This window comes from Equus asinus, chromosome 9 (genome assembly GCF_041296235.1).
Source record: "Equus asinus isolate D_3611 breed Donkey chromosome 9, EquAss-T2T_v2, whole genome shotgun sequence".
Classification (NCBI taxonomy): Eukaryota; Metazoa; Chordata; class Mammalia; order Perissodactyla; family Equidae; genus Equus; species Equus asinus.
In genome coordinates, this window is record NC_091798.1 from 5,829,674 (window position 1) to 5,850,852 (window position 21,179).

Genomic DNA, 21,179 nt, shown 5'->3' on the forward strand with positions numbered 1-21,179 from the left:
CTAGATGCTAGAAATAGACCAGTGAACAAAACTGGCAAAACCTCTGCATTCATGTAGCTTAAGTTCTCCTGGGGAACAGAGAAGAAAGATAATAAAGAAAAAGAAATGATACATTTTTAGATAGTGATGAGCGCTACACGAGAACAAGAAAGGGGAAGAGCAACCCAGGTGGGGGTGGAGGGGACTGCTGCGATTTTACATAAAGTGGTTAAGGAACCTTTGATGGAGAAAGTGACACTTGAAGAAAGACCTGCAGAGATGAGGAGGGAGCCAAGTTAAATATCTGCGGGAAGGCTTCCTGGCCAACTGAAAAGCAGATGCCCTGAGGCGGGAGCATGCCTGGCCTGTCCAAGGAAATAAGAACACTGCTGCTGAAGCAGAAAGAAAAGGGGAGGAGTAGATCAGAGGCGAGAGGACTAGAATGTGTGGGCTCTTAGTGGCCCTCATGTCACTAGAGTTTACTCTGAAAGAGCACACTCTGTGCAGTGGACAGACAAACTCTGATGCCCATTGTTAAGTAATCACTCTGACTGCTGTGCCGAGAATAAACTAAAGGGTCACAGAAAGAAGCGAAAAGACTAGGACTAGTCAGAAGGCTGCCCTAGTCATCTCTGAGAGAAGACAGCAGTTTGGACTGAGGAGAGATTATGAGAAATGGTTGGAAAAGTTCAAAATTAAAATATTGAAAAGATGAGGATGTTAACAACATTTGGAATATAGTGGTTTTCAAGTATGAAGTACATCTATTCTTTTTAAATAGTCCTGGTAATTATATTACATTAAGGGGCCAGCCCAGTGGTGCAGTGGTTAAGTTTGTGTGCTCCGCTTTGGCCCCCCAGGGTTCGCAGGTTTGGATCCCAGGCATGGACCTATGTACCACTCATAAGCCATGCTGTGGCAGCATCCCCCATACAAAACAGAGGAAGACTGGCACAGATGTTAGCCCAGTGGCAATCTTCCTCAAGCAAAAGAGGAAGATTGGCAACAGATGTTAGCTCAGGGCCAATCTTCCTCACATACACAAATTCTTTATGCTCTATTTTTCTGATTATGAATATTAAGAATTAGCTTATCTTCTTCTTTTATACATTTAATCAAAAGCAAATTTATTTTATTTTCTGTTCCATCTAGGATTTTAATATGAGCTAATAGACCATGACCAGTAGTATTCAGTTTTAATACTTCCATCTTCCATTTTCTCTCTCAACTATGAATTTTAGCAATTTCCCTGAGTTGTATAGTTTATATTTACTTATAATTTATGTTTATCTTGTTTCTTTATTGATCATGTCTATACCACTGCTTCTCTAATTTTGTTTTTCTTTTGGTCTTGATATTTCTGTTCCTTTTTCTGAATGGCATAGCCTAATTTTTATCAGTGCCCTCTGTTATTCCACAGGCCTCTTGTACTTAGTTTTCTGGAGAAATCTGAAGCCAATATGATTTTTCTTCTCTTGTAGGTAACCTTTTTTTGTTGCTGTTTATTTCTCTACACTGACATGTAGAGAAATAAATTTTCCCCTGTTGCCTGTATCTTTAAGTATTTCCTTTTTCCCCACTATATCTAACAATCAATTTTTTTCCATTATTTTTGTCTGGGACACAAAAAAGGACAAGGCTCTGTTCTGTTTTTTCTGCTTTCTTTGCTAGCAGCATATTACGCTGTCATTCTTGGTGTCTGGCTTTCATGTCTCCGACAGTCTTACATTTTCATTCTCTGTCCTTCTATTTTCTGGGAGGTCTCTTCAAATTTATCTTTCAAGCTTACAGATTCCAATTTCTAAAATGGTTATTCTCCAACTCTTTCTAATGTTGTTTATTCTTTAAAAGAAATGACTATCTACTTTATTTGAAAAAATGTCTACACTGCACACAGCATCCATGTATAAGCAACCCACTATTCTGACCCAGCAGGCCCCTTGGGTCCAGCGTGGTGTAATGAGATGGGCTGTTTTCCTTCCCTCCCTGCCTCCCTCCCTTCATCCTTTCCTCCCTTCCTTCCTTCTCTTTAGAGTGAGGAAATAAAAAGGAAAAGTGTAGAAAAGGAGAAATGGAAATTGTTCCTAACTACTGTTCAGGACTTGAAAGACTAAACAAAGTATTTGCATAGTGTTTAAAATCAGATTACTGTTCCTTTTCAATCTCATTCTCTTAATCAGCAGATGATCTTAATGGCATCCATCCCTGTGTAAATGTGGAATTGAGACTGACGGATGGGTTGGATTTGGGGAGCACAAGGTGTACTATTTAAAATGCCATCCAGATACTCCTGCAAGCCTGAGTGTTGTGATAGAAATATGCAATAAGGTATTTATATCTTCTTGTCCTGTATAAAGTCTTGTAGAAGTTTAAAGGATATTAGAATTGTACAAACACAATCAAGAGTGATTGCAAACATTTTTAGGAAAAAGCACTCAACTGACCTAAATAAAGAGATGTGTGAAGAGGATGCTGCTGAAATAAAGGTGTCAGAGGGTAATTCTCTGGTCTTTCCATTACAACCCTATAAGTTTATGGGATGAGTCATGAAAACCTACAAACAATTGTTTTACTGTGTTTAAATCTATTTGCTTAAAAGAAATTGAAGTCTTGCTAGCTTGTCTTCCTTCGCCCTTGTCTTTCTACTGAAGCAGAGATCACAAAGCGAATGTTGGAAAATTGGTTGGCAGCTTTTATTCCTCTTGCCACAGGCATGACAAGGGTTTGTCTGTTTTAGGTACAACCAATTTCTTGGATATGGCACTTAGTAAGCACTTAAAGAATATTGTTGGAATAAAGAAAAATAAAAATGGGGTAGGAATGATGAGTTGTTTAAGTGGATAACAAAAATATTTCTTCAGGTAATTTTTGATAGGTTGAGGCAGTGATGGTGGTATAAATCTAAAACTCCTATCATATCCTTTAAAAAAACAGTAAAGGATACGGAAGAGAAAAGAGAAAACGCAGTGGTATTCCTAAAATTGATATAAAACCACCACCAGAAACAGAAAGTCCATCCTATGTGCGAAAATATGCAAAAGTGCACTGGTTTATAAGAGAACTATAAGTATGTGCCTAAAAGTACATGCAGGATATATAAACAACTCCTGCAAATCAACAACAACAACAAAACACTAACTCAAAGATGGACAAAGGATTTGAAGAGACATCTTTCCAAAAATGATATGCAAATGGTCAATAAGTACATAAAAAGATGCTCGACATCACTAGTCAGGGAAATGCAAAACATAACCACAATAGAATGGCTCTTATAAAAAAAAAAGGAAAATAATAAGTGTTGGCAAGGACGTAGAAAAACCCACACTGAGACTGGAGCCCTGATATATTGCTGATGCGAATGTAAAATGGTGCAGTTGCTGCGGAAGAGTCTTATAAAGTTAAATATCCACTTCTCATATGACTATGCAGTCCTACTCTTAACTATTTACCCAAGAAGAATGAAATCTTATGTTCACACGAAAGCCTGTATGCAGATGTTGTAGCAGCATTATTCAGAATTACCAAAAACTACAGATGACCCAAATGTTCCTCAAATGGAGAAAGGATAAACAACCTGTGGTACATCCGTACAATGGAGCATCACTCAGCAGTAACAAGGAACGAACCACTGATACACACAACGACATGGGTGAATCTCAGAGGCACTATGTTGCGTAAAGAAGGCGGACTCAAAAAAAAGTCCCACTACACACCGTATACTTGCATTTATGTGACGTTCTGTAAGAGGCAAACTGTGGGGACAGTAATTGAAAGCAGGGAGTCAAACACGTACTTGTACACAGTGTTCACAGCAGCATCATTCACAACAGCCAAAAGATGCAAACAACACAAACGTCCATCAACAGAGGAAGGGATAAACAAAACGTGTCCATCCACACAATGGAATATCATTCAGCCCTAAAAAGGAAGGAAATTCTGATACAGGCCACAACATGGAATAACCTTGAAGACATTATGCTAAGTGAATAAAACAGACACAAAGGGATGAATATTACACGATTCCACTTATACGAGGTACCTCGAGTAGTCAAATTCATAGAGACGGAAAGTAGAATAGAGGTTCCCAGGGGCGGGGGTGGGGGAGGAAAATGAGGAGTTATCGATTAATGGGTACAGAGTTCCTCAAAGAAACTGAGATGATGAAAAAGTTCTGGAAATAAATTGTGCTGATATACTCAATGCCACTAAATTATGCACTTAAAAATGGTTGAAATAGTAAAATTTACCTTATATATATTTTACCACAATTTTTTTTTTAAAAAGTACATGCAGGCTGTGAGGAGGCATCCATGGGAAGGTAATGCTTCATGGGGAGGAGATTGTTAACAGAAAGGTATAGGTGTACAAACCATGTGTCACGAGGGAAAGTAGCAAGAAGAGGAAATACAAGATCCTGCAGAAAAAGAGACAATCCCCCAAAATGTCTTTAACCCCACAATTCTTCCCCCTAACCCCCAAATCAGGTAGGCAAGACATCATACTTTGCTACACAGACTGAAGTAGGTATACTGGAATTGCACGTCTTGGATACAATCCCAAACTTGCTGTGACAGAAAGCACACAGAAACTAGCTTGCAGGGGTTCTCAGAGGCCAAGTCTGGGACAATTTCAGCATCAAAATAAATAATAGTATTAGCAGATTACAGTCCATTGAATAAAATAAGAAACCATGCTTCCAGAGTCATAGAAACAGAGAGAAGATAAAACTCTTCCCCGGAGTAGAAGCCAGCTAATAAGTGCAGAAGAAATGATGGAATTATAAAATCTCCATTTGGAAACCATTATAATAATAATTGATTAAAGCAAGTGTCATCAATAGATGCTAAAACTAGTGGAGGGGAGTTTGACTTGTAAAAATATATGCAAACACTCATAGGATTTCCTCTTAAGATACTAAAGATTACAAAAAGAAAAATGGTAACTTTACAGTGGGAAATCAGGGAGATACCATCTTAACCAAGAGAGCAAAGTTAAAACGACCAGCAATGGGCTAAGTCAACATCACGAGGCTCGCAATGTGAAAAAATGATGAACTGAGAAGAAAACAATATCATTCAGTGGTTTTCTTACCAAAAACAAATAGCATAAATCTAATCATGAGGAAACATCTGACACATCCAACTGAGGAAGAGCCTAGAAAAAAACCCGACCTATTCATTTCACAGATCTCTTCATGAGAAAGCATTTGTTTGATAAAGCAACAGCCAAGGAGATAACAGCCCAAACCACCTGAAAAGATAAATGGACATTTTAAATAATTATTTTGAATACTGTAAATACAATATTATCAAGCTTGTCATCCACATGATAAAAGTTAAAGCATATTTTGCTTTCTCAGGTTGCTTTGAAAATGGCTTATTAAGAAACTATGAAAATGGACATTTTTCTCTTTTGTCTAGATTCTGAACAAGTCTCTTTGAGAATAAGAAATTGGGCAGAGAAAAGCCAGCCCTCGTGGTCTAGTGGTTAAGAATCAGTGCACACTGCCTAGGCCCATGTGCATTTCCGGTCTGAGAACCACACTACCTGCTTGTCAGTGGTCACGCTGTGGCAGCTGCGTGTTGCTGTGATGCTGAAAGCTCTGCCACCAGGATTACAAATACCAGCAGGGTCACCCATGGTGGACAGGTTTCAGGGGAGCTTAATTGACTTGATGGCATTAAAAACAAGGCAAAGAAAATCTGCTGACAACTCAATTATGACTGTTCATTCTTTCTTTGCCTAGTTCTCTTATGATATGCATATTTTAGTTAAATATGTGTTTCCTTACTTGGGATAGGAACCCAATATTCTTTTCATCCGGTGGGCTAGACAGATGAATGAGAAGAACAGGAGAGGGAGGTGTTGATAGTTTTGTTAAGGAGACACATTTAAATTCAACAGTGACCTGAAGAATGTTATGACCTTGGGATGGCCCTTGGGTACAAACTCTGAGGTCATTCTCTCTTAAACTTGATGTTCACTGTATCCAGGGTACTCAAGCATTAAGATCTCTGTTTTATTCTTCCTCAAATCACCTAGCATTGAGTTGGGCCAAAAAGTTCTATTTAATTATTTTCACTGATATACACACTGGCCAACATACTGATCATCCTTCTGGCTGGCCTGGGCAGGCTCTTCCTGACAAGGAGCCTCTTTCAGGCATCAAGCAAGCTGAGGAACCCTATGCTCCTCCCCAAGTTGTTCCCTGGCCTCACACCCAGAGATAATCACTATCCTGACTTTTAGCCTCCAAAGAGGGTCCCCCAATGAACCATGCACCCTGGTATTCACAGCCTTGTATAATCTTCTCCCCTTGAATCTGGGCCAAATCTGTGAATCATTTCTAACCAGTACAGCAGAATTAATATTGTGTGACTTCCAAACCTGTTATAAGATTTGCAACTTCCACCTAAGTCTCTTAAAATGCTCACTCTTGGGACACTCCCTCTCAGAAATCAGCCACTCTTCTGTGACAAGCCCAAGCCACATGAGAAGCCCAATCGAGCTTTCAGCCAGCGGGCATCAACTGCCAGCAATCTTGGACATGGAGCCCAGGTGAGCCTTCCACCCCAACTGCCATTTGATTGCAAATGCACTAGAGACGCCAAGTAAGAATTACACAGCTGAGCTCAAACATGGAACCAAGACAGATATTAATAAATTGTTGTTTTAAGCCACTAATTTTGGGATGAGCTGTTACACAGCAATGGATAACTAGAATACCTTCTCATTCAATCACTGTTTTTATCTTTACCACATGTATGTATCATTTAGTGTAAATTTAATTTCGCAAAAAATGGTATCATACCATATGTAGTTTCCTGACTTTTTAAAACATTAATACGTTTCAAATTCATCTGTTGGCATATAGCTTTGCTTCATTCCTTTTCATTGATGTTCTACTGTGTTAATATTATAAAATGTATCCATTCCTATTAATGGACATTCAGACTACTTCCAAATATTTGCTATTATGATCAGTGCTGCTAAGGATGTCTTTATACATGACTCTTGGTGCTCACATACAAACATTTATCTAGCACATAGACATATATATGTAGGAGTGGAACTTCCGTGTTTTATAACATGGACACGTTCAGCTTTACAAGATGTCAATGGTCTGTATCTATTTATACGCCCACTAGTAGAATATGAATGCCAGTTATTCCACATACATTCCAAAATTCAGTATTGTCACACATCACGGTTTTTGTTCATCTGTTCTTGTAAAATCATACCTGTGGTCCTAATTTGCATTTTTAAACTACTAATTAAATTGAGCATCTTTTCATGTTTTTGGAAATTTGTATTTCCTCTTCTGTAAAAAATGTAGGCATGTATTCAGAACACTTTTTGAGATTAAGTTGTCTTTTTATAATTGATTTGTACAAATTATTTAAATTTTCCAGATAACAACATGTTGGGAATGTTGTGAAAAGATTTCCTTCTATTTTGTGTCTTTTCCCTTTCTTTTTGGTATATTTTGATAAGCACAAATTCTTTAATGTGAGCAAATAATATAAAAAATTCTATATAGCTTATTTGTATCTTGTTTAGAAAATCTTTCCCTATCTTGAGGTCGTAAAGTTATTCCCTAGATATTTCTTGCAAAAGTCATAGTTTTGTCTTTCATGTAATTCTTGTTATGGTAAGGGCAGGCATCCACTTTTCTTCTATGTGGATGAACACATTTCTATTTCTTAGAACCATTATTGAATAGCTTAGTCCTCCCCAATACTTGTCTGTCACAAATACTTCTAACACTTCCATTTTTGCAGTGGGTTTTTGGTAAATACCCTTTTACCAGGTTAGGGTGTTCCTTCCTGCTTGGCTGAGAGTTTGTATGGTGAGTGGGGGAGGAGTATTTTGGTTGCTGTTTCTGCATTTTATTGAGATAAGCATATGGATTTCTCTCCATTAATCTGTCAAGATGGTACATAACATCTGTAAGTTTTCTAATGTTAAATAACCCACACATCCTATGAAAAACTGACTCATGACATGTTAACTATGTGTTGGTACTTTTGGATTACGTTTGCTAATACCTTGCTCAGGACTTCTACATTCTTGTTCATAGATGATTTTGGCAGTTTTCCTTTCTTGTACTTTCCTTATCTGATTTTGGTACTGGTTATATTAGAATCATTATGCTTATACATTATCTTCTTACATAAGACTTAACTGATCCATTACGTACAAGTTTGATAGATATCACATTAAAAATAATTGGACCTACAGCCATCCCATTACTGGGTATCTATCCTAAGAACCTGAAATCAGAAATCTCAAGAGTCCCTTGCACCCCTATGTTCTTCGCAGCATTATTTACAATAGCCAAGACGTGGAACCAACCTACATGCCCAGAAACTGATGATTGGATAAAGAAGATATGGTATATATACACAATGGAATACTACTCAGCCATAAAAAAAGACAAAATTGGCCCATTCGCAGCAACGTGGATGGACCTCGAGGGTATTATGTTCAGCGAAATAAGCCACTCAGAGAAAGACGAACTCTATATGACTCCACTCATAGGTGGAAGTTAACATATTGACAAGGAGATCTGATCGGTGGTTACCAGGAAAAAGGGGGGGCGGGGGGAGGGCACTAAGGGGGAAGAGGTGTACCTACAACATGACTAACAAAAATGTACAACTGAAATCTCACAAGGTTGTAATCTATCATAACATTCATAAAAAAAATAATTGGGCCTAATATTTTGTGTGATTTTATTCAGACTTAACATTTTTGATGATTTTAGGACTACTGATACTTGGAGAATGCTATGCTCTAAATGTTTGTGTGCCTCCAAAATTCACATTGAAACAATCCACAGTGTGATGGTATTTGGAGGTGTGGCCTTTGGGAGCTGATTAAGTCATGAAGGTGGAGCCCTCAGGAGTGAGATTCGTGCCCTTATAAGAGGCCCCAGAGAGTGCCCTCACCCCTTGCACCATGTGAGGACACAGCAAGGAGGCTCCAGCTACAAACGAGGAAGAGGAGACATGACCATGTTGGCGCCTTGATCTTGGACTTGCAGCCTTCTGCTCTGTGAGAAGGAAATGTGTGTTGTTGATAAGCCACCCAGTCCATAACATCTTGCGACAGCAGCCCAAATTTAAGTTATATTTTCCTAGGAATTTCCCCAGGAATTAGAGAATTTAAAAGAATAGCTGTGGGGAGAGAGGCACTGCAGATGGAGCATTAAATTACCTAGAAAAGTCTGTTCCTCACAAGTCTGAAACGAGATCAGTTAGATCCAGGAGGGAAAAGTTGAATTCAATGATTTTTGTTTTGCTTAGTTCCCCTCCCTATAGCACCATTTCTGAGGGTTTTTTTTTTTAAGCATCTTGGCAAAGAGAAAGAAACTAAAACTTTAAAAAATGAAATAGGTGTTTCAGTCCCGAAGTGTTTGCCTATTCCTGATAAATTGGGCAAAACTAGAAGATGGTGGCCTCTGTAAAGTTCAAAATTTTAGTGTGACTTCTGAGATAACTATTTTCAGCTTGCTCAACTTATTATTCAGTTAATAAATGCTGAAATAGGCTAAATGACTTGTTAAACGATAGAACAGTCCATTTTTTGGAGAAAAAGCATCTGAACTTAGAGCCTGAAGTTTTGTCTTGTGGCCTTCAGAGGGTGCAGAGGGAGTGAGCGTCACCCGATGGAGGTGAAGGTAGACCATCAGGGTGAGTCACCTTGTTCACTCAACCTCCAGGGAGGATGACCTGAGTTCCGTATTGTTCCTGGGCCCTCCAGTGGCTGGTCCCCAGAGAGCTCAAGGAAGCAGGCATGGTCTAGGAGCCAAGAGTCATGCTCCCTATGGCAACACCGTGAGATAATGTTCAACAATATTTATCAGTAAATAAACTTGCAAAAGCAGTAGTTGTCTGAATAACCTTTAATTCTCAACCTAAAAAGGCAAATGTAATCACTTTATGAGAAAAACAAGTGAAATACCATGCACTTCGTGATTTAAAATAAAGTGACTTTAGATCTGATTCAGAGTCTGGAACAAGTAGCCAGGGAGAAAACTCACAGGACTTACACCTGCATAGTTTACAGAGCGATTTTCTTTTCAGGTGAATGGCTTAGAAAACAGAGGAGAAACAACCCAAAAGTCTTCACCACCAAGTACACAATCTGCTTTTAAACTATTACACAAACTTTAGTGACAGTGAGGTAGCTACAGGTCACCTGCTTACATTTCTTCTCCAAGAGATTCTTAGGACAACTGGCTTGCATAACACTTAAATGTAGTTTCAAAAAACAGATTTCTAGGGGCTGGCCCCGTGGCCGAGTGGTTAAGTCTGTGCGCTCTGCTGCAGGAGGCCCAGTGTTTCGTTGGTTCGAATCCTGGGCACGGACATGGCACTGCTCATCAAACCACGCTGAGGCAGCGTCCCACATGCCACAACTAGAAGGAACCACAATGAAGAATATACAACTATGTACTGGGGGCTTTGGGGAGAAAAAGGAAAAAATAAAATCTTTAAAAAAAAATTTAAAAAGAAACCAATATATTTAAAACAAAAAAAAAGCTGTTTAAAAAAAAAAACAGATTTCTAGATTACTCTGAAGTCAGGACTTTATGGCTACACTTTTACATAAATCCACATTTCCCAGAGATGCTTATGAAAGCTGGTGGCTACTATCAGACATCACCAGAAAGAAGACAAAAGAATACTAACCTTTTGATCTTACAAATTCTCTATTTTATAGTCAGTAATAACTTAAAAACATATGAAAAAACATTTATAGAGACATTCCTAATATTCCTAAGGTTGTCCTGCATCATGAAATCCTGGATGTTTGATGAGGTCTAAATTCTGAAGCTTAACCCACAATTAACTATTTTTTATCACTTTCTCCCCAGGATGAATTCTTTGATATTCAGTATGGAATGAACTTCACTTGGAAGATTTCTCTCATGCATTTGATTTATAGTTTTTCTCCAGTATGAGTCCTCTGATGATTAGTTAGGGATGAGCTCTGGCTAAAAGCTTTCCCACATTCTTTACATTTATAAGGCTTTTCTCCTGTATGAATTCTCATGTGTGTCATTAGGGATGAACTTTGTCTGAAGGCTTTCCCACATACTTTACAATTAAATGGTTTTTCCCCAGTGTGAATTCTCTGGTGCTGAATCAGAGCTGAGCTTTGGTTGAAGGCTTTTTCACAGTCATTACATTTATAAGGTTTTTCTCCAGTATGAATTTTTCGATGAGTATTAACTGCTGAGTGGGAACTGAAGGCTTTTCCACATTCTTTACAATTATATGGTTTCTCCCCAGTATGAATTCTGTTGTGTATATTAAGCCGTGAAATCCAAGAGAAAGCTTTCCCACACTCATTACATTTGTAGGGTTTTTCTCCAGTATGAATTCTTTGATGTTGTATAAGAGCTGAGCTTTGGCTGAAGGCTTTCCCACATTCTTTACATGCATAAGGTTTCTCGCCAGTGTGAATTCTCTGATGTATAATAAGGGCTGAGTGGTAACTGAACACTTTTCCACACTCATTACAATGAAAGGGTTTCTCTCCAGTATGAATTCTATGGTGTCTACTTAGCCGTGATATTGAAGTAAAGGCTTTCCCACACTGACTGCATTCATATGGTTTCTCTCCAGTATGAATTCTATGATGTTGAATAAGAGATGAACACTGGCTAAAAGCTCTCCCACATTCATTACACTTATAGGGCTTTTCTCCTGTGTGAATTCGCTGGTGATTATTAAGAGATGAACTACCTTTAAATGTTTTTCCACATTCATTACATTTATAGGGTCTCTCTCCAGTATGCATTCTCTGATGTCCTATGAGAGATGTAGTGAAACTGAAGGCTTTTCCACATTCACTACATATATAAGGTTTCTCTCCAGTATGAACTCTCAGGTGCTGAGTTAGAGATGAGCTTTGGCTGAAAGCTTTCCTACATTCCTTGCATTTATAGAGCTTCTCTCCAGTATGGATTCTCTGATGTTTACTCAGGGAAGAACTGTGGAGGAAGATTTTCCCACAGATGTTACATTTGTAACATTTACGCACTGTGTTGATGCCCAGTTGTTTAAATAGAATTGTATACTGCTGTGAATGGGGTTTCCTTCCTCTAGAAAGGATTCTGGGTCTTCTAATAAGTGATGCTTTTAGTTCAAGATTTTTCCCCAGTTCAATACCTGTAAAGCTCCTCTCTTTCATGTAGGGTTTTTGGATGGTAACTAAGACTTTCCTGAAAGGTTTGTTCTTTTTACCTTGTTGCTTCTCTAGCTTGTCCTCATTTATGTAGGTTTTTCCCAACTTGAAGTCACAAGGACCATCATCTATAAGTTTATTCATTATTTCCTGATTTTCTTCTTTGGAAACTGTGGTTTCAAACAAGCTCTCCCAACCTAAAATAAACAAAACATGTAAGCCTCCTTTGCACGGGAAATAAAGAAAAGTGACATCAAAATATACAAGGATAACTAACAAATACATCATTGGAGACTTAGGAATTGATGGGGAAGAGACGGGTGAGACAGAGCAGGACAGAAGACATGCCTGGGTGGGAAGGGTCTGCAGAAACCTATGTGCAGGTGGGTGGAGAAACTCAGAGGGGGGCTGGTCCAGGAGGAGGGGCCATGCCTGATCTAGTAACAAAGCACAGTCAGCAGGCGAGGCATTTCTGAGTACAGCTTCCACTCTCACGTCAGCCACCAGTGCACTCAAGGTAAATCCAAGAAAACTGCAGAGAAGCTGTGAATAAAAAGTAGAAGAGCCCTAAAAAGCTCTCTGCAACACAGGATGCCAACTGGTGCTGTCTGGGGACTAGCTTGAGTGCTATCAATAATGTTGTGGTGGACATTCACTCACTCACTCCAGCAGTGTTTACTGAGTGCCCACCATGCACCGTGCAAAGGTCAAGACTCAGGATCAGTGGGAACGTGCCAGACAGGAGTCCAATTTTCACAAGGTTTACATTCTATTAGCAGGATACTGACAATAAGCAAGTGACCAAATAAACACAGAAGTGCTAGGGATGATGAGAACTAAGAAAACAAACAAACAAAAGTGACGTGTAATAAGAGTGAACAAGCTGATATTTAAACTGGGTGATAAGAAAATCAAATTAAAGATGAGATCTAAACAAGAGCTGGCCATGCAAAAACGTGGCTGTAAAGATGACTCCAGTCAGAAAGAACAGCTTCCACAAAGGCCCCAAGGCAGGAGTAAGATTTGTGTGTTCAAGGAACATAAAGAAGTCCAGTGGCCCAAGTGGGAGGGAACAATGGAAGACTGTTTTGAGGTGAGGGAAAGAGGTAGGCTGGGGCCCTATCATGTGGAGTCTCATAAGATACAGGAAGGCGTCTGGAATTTCTTCCAAGGATCACTGTGGGTTAGGAGGGACAAGATGTTTTGTTTTAAAAGGATCACTATGGTTGTGTGACAAATGGACTGCAATTAGGGGTGGAGGAAAACAGACCAAGGGCACATGCAAAGCAGCCAATCAAGAGCTGCCACCTTCTTCCTGGATGAAGGTGGTGGTGGTCTGCACTGGCATGGAGAGGAAGCAGGCACACTGGGTATTCTGGAGGTGGAGACGACAGGTATGTTCACCTATGCATAGGGTGTACAGAGGAGGTGAGAGCACTCAAGGATGACACCTAGCTTTTGGCTTGGGCAGCCTGATGGAGACTGGTGCCATACAGTAATATGGGGAATGCTGGGAGAAGAGTACATTCTTCTGATTATTCTTCAGAGAATAATCTTCTGTCCTTGCTTTGATCACTTAGGATACAGTGCAAGAAATGGAATCACTGATTCAAAAGGAATAAATGTATTTTATGAAAGAGCTTTTATTTTCTTAACTAAAAGAAAATAATCATTTTAAGAAAATACAGAGAACTATAAAAATGAAAATATAATTCACCCACAAACACATCATGTAATATAATCACTGTTATATGTGGAATTTAGCTCACCAGAATTTTTCTGAATATAAAAAAACACTTTCACTTAAAAAGTAAAAATAGGTTGAAACTAAGCTTCCCCTGCCCCCACTTCACTTAAAAAAACATTGTAGGCTTCTCTCCATGTCAATAAATGTAGGTTGACATCATCATTTTAATGGCTACACAATATTCCAATGCGTGAACATACCACAATTCAATAAATCCCCTTCTGAGAGTCATTTAGCTTTCTTTCCCCCCAGTAATGCCTCATGTTATAACAAACATTCTCTTAAACCATCTTTGCAAGTTTGCACAATCATGGACTTATTTTCTTTAAGATAAATTTCTCAACCTGGAATAACACCAGACTACCCTCCAGAAAGACGGTACCGGCCAAAATCCCACTAAAGATACTGCTTATCACTCAGAGCAGGAGCAAAACACTGCATATGTCTCTCTCAACCTGTGGTAATTTAATAAGGAAAAAATAGTATCTCATTGCCTTAGCTTGACCTTCACTGATTATAAAGACGTTGAATAGTTTTTCAAAAAATCCTGTGTGAATTTTTAATTCACATTCCTTGCTTTTCTAATCATAATACTCATGCCTTTGTGCTGTAATTATTTACTCTTTGGACCTTTTTCTCTTTATATTTCCCTTTGTATTCCACAGCCACTGTAGCAATATTAATAAGGAAAAACTAGAAAGTAAAATTTCCAAAAGGAAGATTGTTTAATAAAACATGGCTTAACAATAAATAGAGTTCTTTCAATGAGGTAGACCTCTATTTAATGAGGGCTGAATAACTGAAAGACATTCACAATTAAAAACAGGCTCGAGAACAACACATATAATCATCTCTGTTTCTGATTCTCTGTGTGTCTGTCTCTCTCATATACAAACATACTCAAACAAATATTCACACAGTTTGAAAGAATAAATATTAAAATATTAACAAAGGTTCATCATAGTCAGTAAAATTTCAGATGAATCTACTTTTTTTTGCTCTTCTGTCTCCTTTTTATAATACCATGTATATCTTGTACAAATTAAAAATAATTAATTTTCGGGGCCGGCCCCATGGCCAAGTGCTTAAGTTTGCACACTCCACTTCAGTGGCCCTGGGTTTCACCGGTTTGGATCCTGGGCGCAGACATGACACTGCTCATCAAGCCACGCTGAGGCGGCCTCCCACATGCCACAACTAGAAGGACCCACAACTGAAAATATACAACTATGTACCAGGGGGCTTCGGGGAGAAAAAGGAAAAATAAAATCTTGAAAAAAAGAACGGACCATTCAAAAAAAATAATTAATTTTCTTAAATGCTTGCAAAAGAAGAACTCAGTCAATTGGACAAAGATTTCTTTGCCAACCAGAAAGCTCAGAGCCAAATTTGAAACTCATTCATGGCTACCATTCTGGGTGCTTACAACAGATACATTTATTTTCTAAGGTCCTGACCGAATTTCTATTTTATGATACCATTATTCTTGAAGTCAGCTTCCTCGAAATGTTGGTGGAATGTGGCAGGATCTATGTTAGTCTGGAATAAAAAAAAGGTTCCTGAAATGAAAAAAAGACTTGGGTCTTCAAAGCAAAGGGCCCTGCGAACGCCAAATAACAACATTTAAAAAAAATTTCTCCTTGATACAACCTAATGAATCTTCTGAATTCCAAAGATAAAGAGGATATCCTATTATATTCTAGACACAAGACAAAAAGGAGGAAGAGGGGCTGGCCACATGGCCCAGTGGTTAAGTTCACGCACTCTGCTGCGGGCGGCCCAGTGGTTCGTCAGTTTGAATCCTGGGTGTGGACATGGCACTGCTCATCAAACCATGCTGAGGCGGTGTCCCACATGCCACAACTAGAAGGACCCACAACGATGAATATACAACTAGGTACCGGGGGACTTTGGGGAGAAAAAGGAAAAAATAAAATCTTAAAAAAAAAAAAAAAAAGAGGAAGAAAAGGTTTTCTAAACAGAAAACAGAACAAGAATCAAGCTAAAGGAGGAATTTTTTATGAACACTCAGTGCCCAAAGACAGTGAAGTGAGGTTTGAACAATTCTAAGGGGAAAAAAACTGATGCTCGAATTCTAGATCCAAAACATAATTCCCACAGGAAAGGTAAAATATCGATTTTAGACATGCACAAATGTAGCGCAAATGAACCTTTCTGAAAACATTATTCAAGAAAATATTCTAGTCAAATCAAAAGGAAAAATCTGAAGACAGAGTTCATGAATGGAAGCACAAGACTGAGCTGAAACAAAAAGCCTGTCTCCTGCCATCAAGAAAAGGAAACTCTGGATAAGCAGCATCTCAAAAGAGAGTGTCATTCTCTGGTGCTAGAAACAAAAGCAAAATTCAGAGTAGAAGAGAAAGTGAGAATTTACTGAGGCAGCAACCCACAGGAGCTTTAGAAATTGAAGAAATGTCCCAGCAGCCAGGGTCTGGAACATATTTTGAAATTTTTCAGACAAGAGACTTAGGAGAATGGCGTGTTGAACATCTGCAAACCTTCTGCCCAAATTCGATTTGCTACCATTTTGCTACCCCTGCTTTCTCTCTTGTGTGTGTGTACATGCACGGACCTCTGCTTTTGCTTTTTAGCTGAACCATGTGTAATAAGTTGCAGACAAAAAAGACAAGGCAAAAACCCAAGATGGACAATAAGACGTGTACTATAGTGTTAAAAGGTTTGTTCAAACCACAAAAGGAAAATAATTTAAGAAAATAATCCAGTAAAAGAAAAAAGGGGAAGATATGAATCATAAAACTGTACACATTAAATATTGTGTTACATCACAAGAAACAAAGGATACAGGACAAAAGTGTACCCTATCCTGGGAGAATTCAACTCTCCCTCTGAACCTGCTGCACAAAGGACCTAAGAAGGCAGAGAGAGGATACGCCCTCCCCAGCACCTCCCACCCGGGGGCACACCAAGGAGAGCCCTGGGCAGCGCCCCTCGAGCGCAGCCTCCTCACTGACCAGCAGCGCCCAGGCAGTTAGGAAATGCTCTGCCCGTCCCCAGTTACTGCCACTCACCCAGACACGTGCCTTGAGAAACTCCATTTTCCATCATCCAGGGGTCCTCCCCTTGCTGTAACTGGAAGATCACCTTTGGTTTGGAAAACAGAATCCCTGTTCAAGGACAATAAAAAGAGAATGAGCCTGTGGCAAACACGAGTGGCCAACATGGCACACAGATCCAGCCCAGGGGCCTCCGAGGCAGAGGGACAGTCGAAGGAAGGAGAAAGGTTTATTCTGAGAGGGGCTTAAAACTGGGCTCCTGGAGGACAGTCAGGAGGTGGCCTCAGGAAGAAAGGGCTCTGGCTGCACACTCCTCTACTCTGGACCTCCTGTGAAACCCAGGGGGACAAACTTTGGGGGGGCAGGACACAGGCAAAGCACAGAAAGGATGTCCATCACCAACTCTACCAAGCCAAGCCCTTTCCCAGCAGCCAAGGGGAACAACAACCACTACTCTCTGAGCCCACCTGTGAGCTGAACCTGGCCAAGCCCTGCAAACGTCCCCCTTGTAGAGGGCACCAAGATGCTCCGCCAGCAGATTCTGCATCACGAGGAAAGGTCCTTACCCAGCGAGACCAGGGTGCTGTAGTTCTCCAGCATCACCTCCCGGTACAAGGTTCTCTGCGCAGAGTCCAGGCGCAGCCACTCGTCCCGGCTGAAGAGCACAGCCACATCCCTGAATGTCACAGACGCCTGTAACGCAAACCCATTCCTGCTCACCCAGGACCGTCCCCCCAACAGGATATCTGAGCAGCAATCTGTCACCACTCAGGACTCTGAGCATTCCAAGCCGAGTCCCTCCCGACCCCTCTTGGCTGCTAAGCACATGTTTACCACGCACCTCCTGTGAGTGAGGCGCAGCAGCCAAACAAGGTTAGCAACTGAAGGCATTGAAGAAAATCAGGATGACGGAGACACAGAACTTCAGACATGAAAACATACAATCACCTAGACCAAACTCTCATGTTACAGGTGAGACACGAGAATCAGGTTTTAGAAGGAGGCTCCAGCACACTCACTCAGGGAGGAAGAGGTATGCTTGGATTCTGTCAGCACCGTGGGCCATCTCTGTGTCCTGGGCGAGAGGACACTGACATTCACAGTAAGAGAGAAGGTCCCCCGTGCGGCTTTCTCAGCAGAGGGCCCAGGGTGGTGGGTGCATAACTTGCCAACAAGAGCCAGGTGAGAAGGCTGCAGCTGGGGCTCTCCCTCTCCTCCCAGAAGCCTTTACTCTTCTCTCTCTCTCCTGCTTCACCCGATCACAAGTCACCCCTTTTAAACTAGTGGCCCCTTCCTTTTCTTATAAGAATCTTTTTAAAAAAAAAATTAGAAAAGACCAATAAGCAAACAAAAAAGAAATGTTAATCTAACTTTCTACCACCAGAAACAAGTTTTGTTAACTTCTTGCTGTATGTCCTTTCAGACTTTTTACATGCTAACACGGCTCTAGATTTAAACAAAAATGAAGTATTATACAGATAACAGTACCCTACTCAACATGTTTTATTTGCTGCCCAGTATCTCATCATATAGATGAATCAGTTTACTTATCTACTGGTGAGCATTTCGGTTGCTGCCCCTTTTGTAACTCCAACAACAATGGCCCGGGCAGCGCGGCGCATCGTCAGGAAGGCAGGCAGAGCCCATTTCCATTGGACACGCTCCCGGAGTGGAAGGGCACAGCTTGCTTTCTCTTTATCATACCCCAAACCCAGAAAGGAGCTCACAACACTAGGGATATTCTCTGACCTGGCAGAGCAAACACAAATTAAAAATAAGAGGCTTGGAAATAAGGCAGGAGACTCCCACTCCCCTCCTCTGTCTTCTTTCTGAATTCTTTCTTTATCCTTTCCAAATATATGTAAATCTCTTTAACGGCTAAATAAGTCACTTGCCAGCCTCACAATGCAGGAACACTTCCTCAAGGACAGTAACTATCTCTGACTGTGCCAATCTCCTAGTCTCCTGCGAGGAGATGGGCCTAACTTAGCACCTGAAAAATTTCCAAGTTGCAAAATTGGATTGCATCCACTCAACTATGCAAGAGTGAGCTTTCCATCTCTGCGATCTCTTTGGCAGACTGCTTGTGATGCACATTACATTCAGGCTTAGCTCATTCAATAATAACACCGTTTTCCTTCTCTTTTACCTTGTGAGGAGGTTTCCTAGGCTGGGAGGAGATCATGTTTTTAATTATATTTCCCCAAGTGCCACGAAAAGGCAAAGACAGGAAGAAATCACTGTTGCCCAGATGCTCCCACCTCAGGGAAGGCTCACTTCCCTGAGTCTGTCCCCCAAACCACTGCCCAGGCTGCAGCTTCCTCTCCTTGCACCATCTACATGAGCCGAGTCTGGCTGGGAAGTCCACAGCCGCCCAGTACTAGGGAGTACCCCTGACCACACCTGCTGACCAGAGGTCGTCTTTCTTGAATGGTCCTAGAAAACCCCCTGGACCCTTACCAGTACTACTCCAGCTGACTGGTCCTCAGCTCCTTGAGGGGAAACAGCATACCTTTCGTCTTTGAATTCCCAGTGTTATGGAAGGAATTATTTGACTCCCCCAGGTCTCCGCCCTCCATTGGGCAAAAACGACCAGGATCCCTCACAAAGCTGTGGCTGTGGCACTGACCAGGGGCTGGGGGGTCCATCGAATTCCCAGCCAACAAGTGCTTAACTGTTAAGCGGAGAATTCACAGAGAGACTGGCCCTGAGACAAGAGAAACACCTTCCTTCCAGAGTTCCTCACCTCCCAAGCCCTCTGAGGGTCCCTCCATGGGCTCCAGGGCCTAGAAAAGCTGAGCAATGGGTGAAGCTCTGAACCGGGAAGGCAGTTCAAGGAGGAAGCCTTCACTCACCTGAACCTGGGCCGGCAACCACCTTGCAGCCATCTCTCCTTCCCCGCTGCCCCTCTTGGAGAAGGTGCCTGAAATGGAAAAGCAGCTGTAAGGGCTCCCCATCCCGCCTGCACTCCGGCCCTCATTAGGCAGACCGGGTTAGAAACCTGCACACACTGAGCACCCTGCAGAAGGAAGCCAGAGCGGACCCGGCGCAACCGAGGCGCTCCTGTTCCAGCAGCCCTGGGCACGCCCCAGGCCCAGGAGTGGGCAGCACGCTGACCTCCGGTCACTGAGCGGCTACCCCGCAGCCGGCGGCTCAGGAACAGAGAATCAAGGAAGGGACCAGAAGCACCTAAGGCGCGTGAACCCAGTGAAGGACGGTCACGGCAGGCTCACGGAGATGCTCAGTTAGTGAGAAAGCGCATAAAGGTTCCACACCTCTGCACTTAGATATCATGAGCTATAATAATTATAATTATGATTATAACAATTCTTCAAATAGTATGTGAAGAACTGGTGTCCTTTTCAGGAACAGCCAACCAAAAAATCAGTCCTCGCTGCTCTTCCTCTTGGAAGTTGTGCTTCTTTTATGAAGAAAGAGCTGTCAAAGCTCCTTCAGTGATCAAGGAAACATGACCTACCCCCGCCCCTCCGCCAGCCTCTCCAAAATACAGGACTCGGAAGGAACAGCGGCACTGCCCAGAAATGAATTTAAAATCAGGGGAAAAAGAAGTAACTTAGCAAGTAGACAAAATTACTCTAAACAAAAAAGAAAACAGTTAAATCACTCTAGGATTCACTCAATGGCAAACAAGCAAGGCTGGCAAAAACGGATAAACACAAAATAATTGTAAGTTTAAACTCTGGGAGGCGAGGGGGACCCAACAAACCATAAAGCCGAACACCGCCCCGGGTTCGCGAACCCCGAAACAAGACCCAGCTCCCCGCACCTCGCCGCGGGGCCGTTTCTCCAGGACGCGGCCCGAGCCGGGGCAGCCCGGCGGCGCGGACTTCGGCCCCGCGGGTGGCGACCCCCGGCAACGCCCCCCTCCGCGGCCGCCGTCAGCTGCCCGGGCCCCGCGCCTCCGACGCCCCGAAACGGCACTCCGCCGGACTCGCGCCGCCGCAAGAGCCGCCCGTCCCGGACCCGCGCTCACCGGCCTCCGGGCCCCGCGGCGGCCGCACTCCAGGCGAGCGAGCGAGCGCCTAGCCCAGGGACATTTTTCGCCGCCGCCGCCAGGCCGCCAGCGCAACTGCGCCTGCGCACAAGAGAGCCGGCGGGTCCCCCGGCTGAACCGCGGCACTTTCCCTTTCGAACTATATTTCCCAGACGTCGCCGCGGCACGCCCCTCTACGGCGTCCGAGAAGAGCCAATGGCGGGAA

The 21,179-nt window shown here is 41.8% G+C and overlaps 1 protein-coding gene across 1 annotated transcript in view; it reads right to left on the bottom strand.

The window, feature by feature from the left end:
- LOC106843710 (zinc finger protein 160) overlaps positions 1–20,897 on the bottom strand; it is a 44,268-nt gene extending 23,371 nt beyond the window's left edge. Inside the window, 5 exon segments of the mRNA XM_044777555.2 lie at positions 10,900–12,374; positions 16,975–17,070; positions 17,526–17,652; positions 19,815–19,882; positions 20,747–20,897. Coding sequence (XP_044633490.2) covers positions 10,900–12,374; positions 16,975–17,070; positions 17,526–17,652; positions 19,815–19,847 — 1,731 coding nt within the window. The 5' untranslated portion in view covers positions 19,848–19,882; positions 20,747–20,897.
- Between the last annotated feature and the right edge of the window lie 282 nt (positions 20,898–21,179).